At 35.5% G+C, this 13,167-nt stretch overlaps 1 protein-coding gene across 2 annotated transcripts in view; it reads left to right on the top strand.

Moving 5' to 3' along the window:
* Kynu (kynureninase) overlaps window positions 1–12,671 on the top strand; it is a 108,901-nt gene extending 96,230 nt beyond the window's left edge. The window contains exons 11-14 of one of the 2 annotated variants that reach the window (XM_010620945.3): window positions 2,091–2,143; window positions 4,243–4,328; window positions 10,604–10,834; window positions 12,519–12,657. In XM_010620945.3, the coding sequence (XP_010619247.1) occupies window positions 2,091–2,143; window positions 4,243–4,328; window positions 10,604–10,834; window positions 12,519–12,632 (484 nt within the window). In that variant the 3' untranslated portion in view covers window positions 12,633–12,657. Of the gene's footprint in view, window positions 1–2,090; window positions 2,144–4,242; window positions 4,329–10,603; window positions 10,835–12,518 lie in introns of both variants that reach the window. The other variant, XM_010620946.3, reaches the window with a different exon arrangement.
* Window positions 12,672–13,167: the final 496 nt, after the last annotated feature.

The raw sequence follows: 13,167 nt of genomic DNA on the forward strand, positions 1-13,167 counted from the left end.
TGAAATAGGAAGAAAAAAAAAAAAAAAAACACAAGAAATTGAAGCAAACCACATACAGAAATAAAGCAAAGCCAGTTAAAATGACAATATCCTTTTGTTCTGATAACATTTTGGCTATTCTTTTAATATTATGGTATGCAGTATACTATTTTTAATTTTAAATTATTTTGTTTTAAAATTTTGTTTCATTTTTCCATAGGAGTGATTTTCTTTAATACTTTCTTTCTTATTATCTACATTAAAGTGAGAAAATATAAAACTGCAGTATCCACAATGCTACTAATAAGAGGAATAGTGGGGACAAAAGTAATATGGCATACACTGAAAAGTTGAAAAACTTTTTAAAATGTTAATTAAGAGAAAAAAAGAAAATCCAAAAATTAGAAAATTCAAAAAGAGAAGAGAAAGCAAGTGAAAGGTAGAAATTGAAAGCAAATTATTTAAAGAAATAAAATACAACTTAAAAATATTGTATATTAAGAAAAAAAATGAAACATTTAAAATAAGTATGTATTGCTCCAAACATCAAATACCAAAGGAAGGGGTCTTAAAAAAAAATAAAAAGAGTACCACCTCTGCAAAGGCAGAGGACTATTTCCCCCTTCCTTATTTTTGTGTGCTTGCCTAGATTGGGAATAGTTTGGGACTAAAGCCAGTTGAAATAGATGTCAGCTGTTCTGTTCACCAGTTCCTCTGACAGTAACTTTCTCCAAGACATTAGCTCAATGGGCTTGGGTGAAGACGCTACAGTATGTCTGCATCTCCAGTGCCCTTTGTGAAGCCTTCTCTGAGGGCAGGGAAGCTACCAAACCTGACAGGACCCACACAACCTACAACCCACAATTCTGGTCTCTGAGACGCAGCTGGCAGGGTCACTCACTGGGGAGTGAGTTGTACTCCCTTCCAGATCACCAGCCGCTTTGCCTTGGCACAGTTTGTTTTGCTTCAGTGGTGCTACCGCAGGGCCAAACTGGCTCTCAAGGTAGAAAGCCAAGGAGACAATATAGTACCATTTTCTGAATGTCCCCAAGAATAGGAGAAGGCAGGGACCTTCGTTTCCAAAGCAGTGAGCTCAGACAGGGTCTTCTCAAAACAGCCCTATTAAGCACTCTGGGCATAGTTGGTGAGCACAGGAGCTTCTCCAACACAGGTCCACTATGCGGATCCCAGATCATCTGTTTCACACCACCTTTATTCGTTAGCTTTTAGTTGCTGACACCAATTCCTAACATGTACTTCATAAAAGTGGAAGGATTGACTTTTTCTCATAGTCTTGGAGGTTTCAGTCTGTGCTTGCTGGCAGAAACAGAATGATGGAAGGGCCTGGGAAGGTAAAGCTGCTTAGTTCATGGCAGCCCAGAAGCAGAGCATGGCTGAAGAACACTGCACAGAAAAAGGGCTGGAAACCAGACAGTCACCAAATTCACTCCCGCAGCTCACTACACCACAGTCCCCATGGCTCACCCAGGAGTATGCTTTAGGAAGCTGGTAGGCTCCTACAAATCCAGTCAAGATGCGTTTATAATTGATGGTCCCATTGTCCTTCTGTTCCATGCTGGTTTCTGTGCTGTTGTACTTGTTGAGCCTCTCTCTTTCTCCCCCCCTTTTTGGCTGCCCTCAGCCTCTGCTGCACTGCCTTGCACTTGTTACCAGGGCACTTTTTCTCTTGCTCCATTCCATTCTCCACTCTGGGTTTTTCCAAGTCATTGTCTACTGATGAACTTTAGCACCTTTCCAGCCTCGCTTGCCTTAATGCATGGCCTGTCTCTAGTTTTGGTTTGCTTCCAGTTCACCATCTTGAAATTACTTTTAAATGAGAAAAATGTGTTAAATATAACTTAGGTAATTTTACTGCACACATATTGAATAAGTATTACTATGGGTAAGTTGATTTAACCCTCTTCTTGAAAAAATTATAAATATCAATTGCCTTATACTATCATGCAGCATTTATCTGCTTAAGTATGCAATGGTAAATCACAAATGATTTTAATACTCTTTAAAATTATTATTTATAATATCATTTAAATTTCAAAACTACTTGTAGAATTTTAATAGATTAAACTATCTAATATTGTCTTATATTTTAGGTTAGTGGGATGGTTTGGTCATGAACTTAGCACCAGATTTAAAATGGATAACAGTAAGTATACTGAATTTCATTTCAAATGTTATCTTAACTTTATTTCAATTTTCATCTGTTTTTGTATTATATGCCCTATGAAGAGTGCAATTTGAAAATGTCACTGAGAGTTCTTAAAATAAAAAATGACATTTTCAGTGTGGAAGACTGTTAGTCGATTTTAGCATGATATTGAATCTCTTTCTTTGTACAGAGATAAAAGGAAATGAACCCTAATACACAGCTCATGCAGTGCAATCAGATCCCATCCACGTGGTGTCCAAACATCAGGCAGTAAAAGCAGAAGCAAATTTGTCACCTGAGGTCAGATCCTGAGAGATTGAGATGTCAGTCTAAATTGCTGCTTAACACTTCTGTGATTCTGGGAATCAAAGTTATTTTGGGGAGGTCATTGTTTTTGTTGCTCACATACCTAATATGAGTAATATATATTTCAGGATTTGGATAACTGTATATCCAATTCAAAGCTATAAAATAAATGACATGTAGCTTTAACTCAATCTCCAGTGGCTAAAAATGAAACTATGCAAAACAGAAAGCATCATTAAGTGTTTTGAGGGTACAGCATAAACTAGATCCTTCAGAATACTGCCAATCTTGAGACACTATTTTAAACATACTTCAGTGTTTATGATTCAATGATCTGGGATGGACTGTTCCAGTTAAGTCAGGAAACCTGTGTGCTATATTGGACCCTGAAATAACAGACTCTAAGTCAGTTATTTAAAGTCTTAGAGCTAGGGTATTCTTCTGAGTAAATAAAGAAATTTGATCAGATCAGGGATGGAAAACTTAGTGGAAAATATTTTAAATTTTGAGTTCTGTAATCTCTGTGGCAAATGCTCAGCTTTGTATTATGGTAGTGAAGGACCTTTAGGGAAACACAGATAAATGATGGTGACCACATTACAATTAATGTATGTAAACATCATAGTTTAGTCACATTTTAAATGCATTCCTAAGGAGCTATGAATTTTCAACATTTTGCCTTAATTCCTAAATAACTATCTTAACTATATTGGATTTATAGGTGATTTGCTATAATTCATTGTACTTAATCTAATTATGATAATATCTGCCATTAATTTATCTTTTGAATATATATTACTTAAGTAGATCTTTTTCTTTTTACAAAGAAACAAAAGTTTCTTTTTTCCTAAAAAAAAAAAAGGCCAATTGAGCTAATAACTCTAGAGCTAATAGTCACCTTGGTAGGTCATTTTTATTAATTGTCCCGCCTCTGGGTGACATTACAATTACATGTCCCTGGAATCTGGACGTTCTCTCTCCTGGCAAGTCTTCATAACAAAAAGCAAAACATGGAGTGCTTAGGGAATGATGGCTTGGGACTCAGAAAGCAGAGGGCTGGCCCAGAAGAACACCTAGAAGAGATCAATTTCTGTTGTGTGAAAGGTCCTTTCATTTCCTCATCTACTGAGATGATGGGACAGGGAAGATGGGAACTGCCACAGAGAAGGGAAGGGGCGCGCTTGTGCCAGTTAATCCTGATCGTCAGCTCGCCTGGGTTAGTTCATTTCTGAAGAGGCGATTGCATGGTGAAGGCATTCAACTCATCGACGTGTCAGCCCGATGACGAATTCGAGGCTGAATGCGCGGTTAGAAGGTGGGGCTCTCTAGAGTGAGTCAGTAGGTTATAACCTTGTGGACTGTATCTGGTCTCTAGCCCCTGCCACTCCGGCTCCTCCCCTGCTGTCTGCTTCCTGGCAATCATGGAGTGAGCAGTGCTAGCTGCCATGTTACTTCCGGTTCACCATAAGTTAAGTAGCTTTCCCCCACCACGCCATCCTCCCTTGAAGCCAGTGGACCATAGTATAAAATCTTGGAAAGTAGAGCCAAAACAAACCGTTCCTCCTTTAAACTGTGGGCATCTGGTATTATGTCCCAGAAATGGAAAGCTAACCAACTCAGTGCTAATATTTTCATCCCACTGAGTTTCTCTTAACTCAGAAAATCTGCCTAAGAATGAAAGGTTTTTTTTTTTTTTTTAGTTTCACTCTTTTACTCTCTTATTTCTTTATTAATTTGGTGTTTCTTTTAATGTATCTTCTATAATAATCAGCATGTATACATTTTTTCAGAGCTGCAGTTAATCCCTGGGGTCAGTGGATTCCGGATTTCCAATCCTCCCATTTTGCTGGTCTGTTCCCTGCATGCCAGTTTGGAGGTAGGACATCTACGCTTCAACTTTCTCATATCTTTAGCTCTTCTCCCTACCTGGTTGTTCCAGATTGTGGTGCTTTCTCTGCTAATCAACAATATTACAAATATGCAATCTGAATGGACAATGAACAAAAGGCAGATTTTCTTTCTGTTGAGAGGGCGACTATAGAATGTTCACAGTTTTCCTTTTGTATCTCCCACCCCTATCATGGTGTTTGGCACTTGGTTGACCATAAATAATACCGGGAATTGACCTGGAGAGACATTGTGTTCCATTTAGTGAAGTTGAATAAGTTATTTGACCTTCTCTGGGTTTTCCTTTAAACAAAATAAGCTTGTAATATTTAATGCTACATCAATTCATTCAAGCAACAGGTATTTATTGGGAAAGTATTAGGGGTCAGACATAGTTACTGGAAATCTTGTTTCATCCAGTTTCACGAACTAATGAATCGGAAAATTGCTATATAACAAAGCTAAAGTAGACTTACTTTAGTGTGGGAAGAGGGTATGAATAGCTAAAATAAGCCAAATATTAAAAAAGGTCGCCACACTATACAAGGTAGATTTTTACTTTATTTGTGGGGCTTCCTTGTCATTATATCCATATATAATCTTTACCATGATGTCAATATTTCATTTTTTTTTTTTAATTTTTGCACCGGGGATCCAACTTCGGCCCTTGCGAGGCAGGCAGCGGAACCACTGAGCCAAGTCCCCGGCACTGTTTTATCTTAAATTAATTAATATTTTGGTTTAAATTTAGTCTCATCCTAAAATTAACATTTATAGTTAGGCTATACATGTAATATGTATTGTATGTATAATATGTATGTTATATATACAAATGTGCATATTTTTAAAAGAGATAAAAATATGTGTGCATATATAGAAAAATAAACATTTCTTTGTCATATTTAGGGCTAGGCTAAATTCACTCATATAAATATATGTTGTTAATAATTATGGATCATATGTTAATGATATAATATGTTAATAAAACATGATTTTATTTTATTTTAAAAATAAATTGTATTTTATTTATCTCTTTTCCCCTCTCAAGACCCACCCTAAGTACAAAAGCTTTGATTGAACAATTTTTTTTTTTTTGCAGTACCAGGAATTGAATTCAGGATCTTCCAGGTGCAAGGCAGGCGTAATGCCACTGAACTAAATCCCCAGCCTTTGATTGAGCATAATTTTAAATGCATAGAGTATTTTAGTAAATATGCATAAATATTCTAACAGAAGAGTTTCTGTTTTGTTTTGTTTTCTGGAAGCAGGAATTGAACTCAGGACCTTGCACTTTCCAGGAAAGCATGGCTCTGAGCTACATCCAGAAGGTTTATATATAGAGCTCCTAAAAGAAAAATTTGAAGTTTTTTCTATAATCTAAAATCATCAATTTTATGACAGTTTAGGAAATCTTGGGGAGGATTTCAGCATCTAATAAGGGATAGAGTTAAAATTTCTTCTAAATTCTTTATTCTTGAATTCTGTAAATATTCGTACGAGTAAACTTAATAAAGATAAAATATTCCTCTATTCTTAATACAGCCTCACCACTTTATAGGAATAATCTCACTTTCGCTTCACCCCGATTTAGAACGCACCTAACCAGTTTGACCACTAGATGGAGTGTGTGCTGTGTTCACGTTGGCTTTTTTTAAAATTGGGAAATAGACCCAGTGACAAGATTTCCAGCCATAGACACACTATTTTAAAAAGTTTTTAAAGTAAAATATGATTACTAGGCCAGACACCAATATTTGAGTTGCATTATAATATCCATTTAGATAAATAATTTTGTTTGAAGATTTTAAAATATAGTGAATCTCTACCCAACTCTGCAAGTTATCTTTCACTTTTCTTTTTCTTTCTTTCTTTCCTTCTTTCTTTCTCTCTCTCTCTCTCTCTCTCTCTCCTTCCTTCCTTCCTTCCTTCCTTCCTTCCTTCCTTCCTACTTTCTTTCTTTCTTTCTCTCTCTCTCTCTCTCTCTCTCTCTCTCTCTCTCTCTCTCTCTCTCTCTCTCTCTCTCTCTCTCTCTCTCTCTCTCTCTCTCTCTCTCTCTCTCTCTCTCTCTCTCTCTCTCTCTCTCTCTCTCTCTCTCTCTCTCTCTCTCTCTCTCTCTCTCTCTCTCTCTCTCTCTCTCTCTCTCTCTCTCTCTCTCTCTCTCTCTCTCTCTCTCTCTCTCTCTCTCTCTCTCTCTCTCTCTCTCTCTCTCTCTCTCTCTCTCTCTCTCTCTCTCTCTCTCTCTCTCTCTCTCTCTCTCTCTCTCTCTCTCTCTCTCTCTCTCTCTCTCTCTCTCTCTCTCTCTCTCTCTCTCTCTCTCTCTCTCTCTCTCTCTCTCTCTCTCTCTCCTTCCTTCCTTCCTTCTTTCTTTCTTTCACGGAGATGATGTAAAATATGAAAGGCAGCCAATCATGCCTTGGGGAAGGACTGGCCCTTGACATAATTTCCTCTGATTTCTCTTATCTTTACAAAATGGCTTCTCAGGCATATCTAAAAATTTCCTTTCAGAAACCCTCATTTTTATATATTCCAGGCAGAGAGCTGGCTTTTTTCCCAACCCTCCTCGTGATGTGAGAAAAGAGGCAAACTCTTGCTTATATTGCTACTTTTTTCCTACTACACCGTTTTTACTCACCTAAGCATAGTTTTCATCCTCAGACTCTGAAGATTGCATTAATTTTCCCCAATAATATTAAACTTAAACCCAGCAAAAGGGTCCTGAAAACCAAAGGAAGAAGGATGTACATATCTCTGGAGTCTGTGATCACTTAAATTCTTCTCTAGAGCTTCCTGTGAAAGTCACTCACTACTGAACTTTGTTCTGACCAGAATTATCTTTAGATAGTCAAGTTTTATACTGGTGGAAGTGTTTTTCAATATCCATTCTCCTCACTATAAATTGTAAAATTTTTAAATTATACAATAATACATGTTTCTCATTATCTGTTATCCCATTTTCTATATATTTCTGAGTTACCTATCTGAGTCAAGATCAGTGAATTTGCCATATCAGTATTTACCTTGTCTCTTAAAAACAATTATTCCATTGTAAGAGATAATGTGAATGAAGTTTGAGTAAGTGGAAGAAAGAAATTCACAGCCTCTGAATTATTTCAATACTTTTCTTTCTAGAAATACTCTACATCTGGAGGAGAGAGTCTATCCTTAAGGACCAATTGTGCATGAAAATGACCTCAGATTCTCAATATAATAATTTCAAACAGATATTAGTATGGCTTTTAAAAATCATATTATCATATAATAGATTGATATCATTAAAAGAGTGCTTAATAATCAGTTTCAAACGTTTTCTTTATATTGTTGGATCATAATCATTTATACAGTCATTTAAAAATATTGTGGATGAAGGGAAATAGAAATTAGATTAGGAATGAGGAAGCAAGCACCCCATTCCACAGCACACACTAAATATGACATTAAACAAGCAATTATCACTTTTGAATTAATTTGCCACCTTTTTAAAATGAAGTTATTTATAGTAGAGTACTTTCGAAGTCCCTCATGCTTCCAGGGATTTACTTGCAATTTATGTATATTATATTTTGAAGGTTTGTGTTTATAAACAGGAACAGGTAGACAATTTTTAGATGCATTCATTGTTTAAATTCTTAGTGAAATAAATTGCTTCTTCAAAATAAAAAACAGAGCAATTTAATTAAGATATGTGGCAATTCAGAAGACTCAAAAGAACAACACACAAATGTACCTTTCCTCACAGTGGCATTACAGAACCACTGTAAGAATTTAAGAGAAAAATCTGACAATGAGAATATCATACTATGCGAACTTTTTCTATTTAATTTTAGCTTTTCTGGCTTTGTGCTCATTCTATTCATTAAGAAAAAGTAACCCACAGCAAAAACTGCCAAAATTCTGTTACAAGTTGAATGCCTTTAAACTACATGTTAAAACTTTTTCTAATTAAAATATAATTATTTCTAAGTAGTAAAAGGAGAGAATTTTCTGGCAAAAAAAGAAAAGAGGATATATGTTCTATTTCTCTCATAACTCCTATCAGCCCCTCTTATTAATTTTACATGAAACCTCAGAACATAGTTTCCCTTCATTGGGATTATTTTGTGCCCATAATGTAGAAAATACTTTCATATTTAAAAACTTTTTTATTAAAGAGAAACGACATTCATAGTATATTAAAATTTGGACAGTTTGTCATAAAAATAATGTCTAGCTATCAAGAAAAACCTCTAAAAGCAACCTAAAAAAGCTACTAGTAATATTCTCCAAAGAATTACTAATTTATAAATGCAACTAAGGAGCTATGAACTAATGAACTTCCGAGCTATTTTTAAAATACTAAATATTTGGGAAATATATTATATATGTGCAGACTTTTATTGTCTTAGCATAATTTCCTAAACAATGTAGTACAGCGACTAGTTATATAACATTTATATTGGACTCAATGTTTAAAGTCATCTAGAGATGAGTTAAACTATATCTAAGAAGGGTTAAGGCTGTATCTCAGTGGTAGAGTACTTGCTTAGCATGCCCAAGTGCTAAGGTTAAAAAAATAACAAGAGATAACAAAAAAAGAGGGTATATTAGGTTATATGTCAGTATTATCGCATTTTATGCTAGGGAGTTGAGCCGTGCAGATTTTGATATTTCCTACCAACACTGAGGGACAATTGTACTTCATACATGACCCTACATATATATTACAGGGCCAATAGTAGAATTAGAATATTTTATAGAATTATTTAATTAAATATATCTAGAATATTATCAATACTCAGAGAGAATCTTGGAAAATTGTTCTTGTAGTATTTTATTCCAAATTTTACCAGTCAAACTACATGTGGGCTGTGTCTTGCCAGTGCCTGCTCCTTAACTCTGGAACAATACTGATCCAAAACTCAGCTGAATTCCCTTGAATCCTTTTTATCCCATGGCTACTTACATTTTGCTTTACCTAAGGAAATGAAGAAGTGGCTCCAATCAATTCCATACAACTCAGGTCCCTTGACTCCGAAAGTCCTGTTGTTTGCCTGCAGACCTCAGGTGCCTTCTGAAAACAGATATCAGCCAGAGATTGCAGCTGATATCTTAACAGGTCTCAGCCCTAGTGCATGAGGGGTTCTTGAAGAGTGAAGCATACCGCTCTGTCTTCCCTGCTCCCCACATCTTCTGTAAATGCAATTACCTTCCACACATCCATCCCCTCCTTCAGCCAAGGCTTAGGATCCACTCAGTATTGTACCAGAAAACCAGTGCCTGGAGGTTTGAGCTCTGCTCCAATGACTGCCATACAAAAGCAACTGTCTTCATAGACTTGATAAAGTCCAGATATCACCACACGACCCCCTATTCTTGTTTTTGATACTTCTGCCCGTGATTTAGGAACGCATAGAAAAGGCACCTTCGGTGGCACGCCAGTGCATTGTGCTGTTAGCGGTTCACTCAGCTCCTCTGTGAAGGATATATTTTTAAACTCTACTTGACCTTAAAGCATAAACCAGAAAGCACATCCGTTCTGACCCCTGATGTTCCCACAGCAGTTATTGTGTGGCCTTGTCATTCATCTTAATACAAGGCACCTCAGGCAGCAAATTGCAGTATTTTCACACTAGTGATAGAGTTTGACAGGGGAAAAAATGATGAAAGACGAGGGGAAAGGAAGGAAAAAAGAAAGCCCACGTACTTCCGTGATAATAAACATATTTTTGGAACATTCCTGGCTTCCCTTTCTGAAAAATCTTCACTTCATTATTTAACTGCGGGTTTTCTAACTTCTAATTTGGGGAGATTTAGGAATCGGTAAATCCATTACAGATAATCACCTTCCACAAGACAGACATGTGTATCTCTTACTGCACTTTTTGTGGACCAAAGAAAGTATACATACAGATATAGAAAATGTTTTTGGTTATGATTTGGCAAAATGGTTTTAGGAAAAAGTTAAAATTTCATAATATTTAGATGAGTTCAATCCCCGGTACCAAAAAAAATAAAAAGAAAAAAGAAAAAAAGAAAAAAAAAGAAAATATTATTTAAATGACATTTGTACATTGTTTCCTGTCTTAGAAAATTTGCCTCCAATATTTAGTGGTAACACATAAAAAAAATGTCATGTTTGGACAGAATAAATTATTTAAAATGAGATGTTTACTGGATAGGTCAAAAGTGGACACTTTCTTTTTATGCTTGATTTGCACTTATTTTTTTTTTTTTACTCCTTTGCAATTCAGTATGACACTGTTAATCTGATTGTTTCTCGTTCTATAGATCTTTAAGCAAGCAACTTTAAAAGCATTGAGGAGCAAATCCATTTTGTTAACTGGTTATCTGGAATACATGATCAAGCTTTACCGTACCAAAAAGAAAGCAGAAATCAAGGGACCAGTTGTGAACATAATTACACCATCCCATATAGAGGAGCGGGGCTGCCAGTTGACACTCGCATTTTCTAGAACCCAAAAAGATGTTTTTGAAGAACTACAAAAAAGAGGAGTGGTGGTAAGTATATCGCTTGAGTTGCTGCTCAGTTTTCAGTGTGGCCTACATATTGGCGATAAAGTTTGTGTTCTTGGGTTTCCTCATGGTTGTGTATCTTTTCATAGTTAATAATCAGTCAGTTGAGGTACACTGTGGATTAAACATTCATCACTGTGCAAACTGAAAGGCACTGAGGCCTGTCTACCTATCAGTTCTGATAAGTACAAATTTTGGTTATGAGAAATAATTTTTACATAATGTATTACTAATATTTTTCATAACTGTTCATGCAAAAAGAAATTATTTCATCATAATAGATTAGAATATATTTTTCAACTCAATAGTTTTGAATTATATAATCCTCAGTATATATTTATTCTATATACAAAACAAAAGAACATACTTTAGTAAAACAAATAAACAAAAAAGAAATTTGCCTTATTTATTTGCTTGATTGTACTGCTATGTTTATGCCTATCAGTTTGTCAAAGATAATAACACTAGACGAAATAATGGTTTGTTTTTCTCTCTTCTTTTCTTTTAAACTCATAAGCCTAAATGGCATGCTTAACCTCTTAAAGAGAGCTAAGAAATTATGAATTGAACAACTTCAGGGGAAACAGATGTTAATATATTTCTAAAGATAATATAATTTAGACATCATTTCACTTATGTCACCCTCAAATCTTTAGGAAAAATCACCGCAGATTCCAGAGGCACAAATAAGAAAATCAGAATTACTTACCAACCTCAGCCCTTTCCAAGCTGAGTGTTCTTGGAAAAGGTCATGAAGATCTCTTGGTTTGAAATAGCTCATCTGTATTTTGGGGAATTTAATGGGACAGCACACAGATTATATACTCTATTATACAGGCATTAATATTTATTTCATAAAATCAACCCTGCTGATTTTCAGTTCAGGTCAAATTATCTAGACCTAGCAACATTCCCCAAAATATACCCAACTCATTATTTGTGGGATCAGAGGTCAGAGGATTGAATTCAAGGGCACTATGCTGAAGATCTCTAGATCCCTGTGACATTCTAATTCACTTAAATGTGTCCAAGGCTTTCTTTTCTCCAGAGTTTCCTCTCTGCAAAACTGTAATAGGATCTATGATCAGCAATTTCTAATGATTAGACACTGTGGATTGCTTTCATGGAAGATAATTTTTCCACAGACAGGTGGAGTATGGGCATGTGGCCAGATGCTTTGAGTATAATTTAAGGAGCAGCAACCCAGATCTCTCACGAGTAGAATTCACAGTAGAGTTCCTGCTCTTCTGAGAAGCCAGTGCCCCACTGAGCTCAAAGGATGCAGAGCTCAGCTTGAGAAGTAACTGCCCTAGCTCACCAGTCCACCTCCTGCTGTGCAGCCTGGTCCTAATGGCCCAGCACAAGTCCTCAGCCAGGGGTTTGGGGACCCTTGATCTGTTTAATGCTAAAATAAGGTAATTGCTGAGTAGAGTTCAACAAGATGCTTTGGATATTCATGTTCTGACCTCTTATGATTTTAACCATCATTCAGAAAACAGTTTCAAATAAAGGAAATACCTTATATTACTTAAAGTGACAAAATGTACCTATATAACAGGGTTTAGGGAAGTCAATGTGAATGCTTTATAAAAGTTGAACTAAAATGTAGATTTTTAGCATATGAACGATGCTAATAATATTTTGACCTCAATTTTTTTTCTCTCCTTAGTGTGACAAGAGAGAACCCCATGGCATTCGAGTCGCTCCAGTTCCTCTCTATAATTCTTTTCATGATGTTTATAAGTTTGTCAATTTGCTCACTTCTGTACTTGAGTCTGTATAAGTAAAAGATTAGCAATGTTTCATTAGAGTAACTTTAGCAAAGTTTTACTGAAAGCTTGTGTAGCAATTTTACTGTTCACATTTTAATTATTAAGATATATTTCAAAATTTGTTAACTGTAACTGCCAATAAATCATATATGTTACAAAAAAATCTCATTTTCTAAAGTGACTGTAGTCTGAGGAATGTATGTGGCTATCTTCTTTCTTGATGGTTGGCAGATCCATTGGGTTTATATTCTTTATTACCTACCACATTTCACAGGCTTTGAAATGATTTTGTTGGTTTGATTAGTTTTCTGACAGCTTTATAATGCACATGGAATTCTTGGGTCAAAATTGGAAATATTACTTTATTATTAATTTACAAAGGTTTTTAACAAATAATTGTTGAACATTCAGTTTTATGTATGATTTTATAATGTTCCATCCAATTTGAGAAAAATACATTTTCTATGACAGTGGCTTTCAAACATGTTTTTGGCCAGTCTACACTAAAATATATTCAATATCAAAGGCCAGTATTAATTAATACAA

The sequence above is a fragment of the Fukomys damarensis genome, unplaced genomic scaffold (assembly GCF_012274545.1).
Source record: "Fukomys damarensis isolate Sample0158 unplaced genomic scaffold, DMR_v1.0_HiC HiC_scaffold_29, whole genome shotgun sequence".
Lineage (NCBI taxonomy): Eukaryota > Metazoa > Chordata > Mammalia > Rodentia > Bathyergidae > Fukomys > Fukomys damarensis.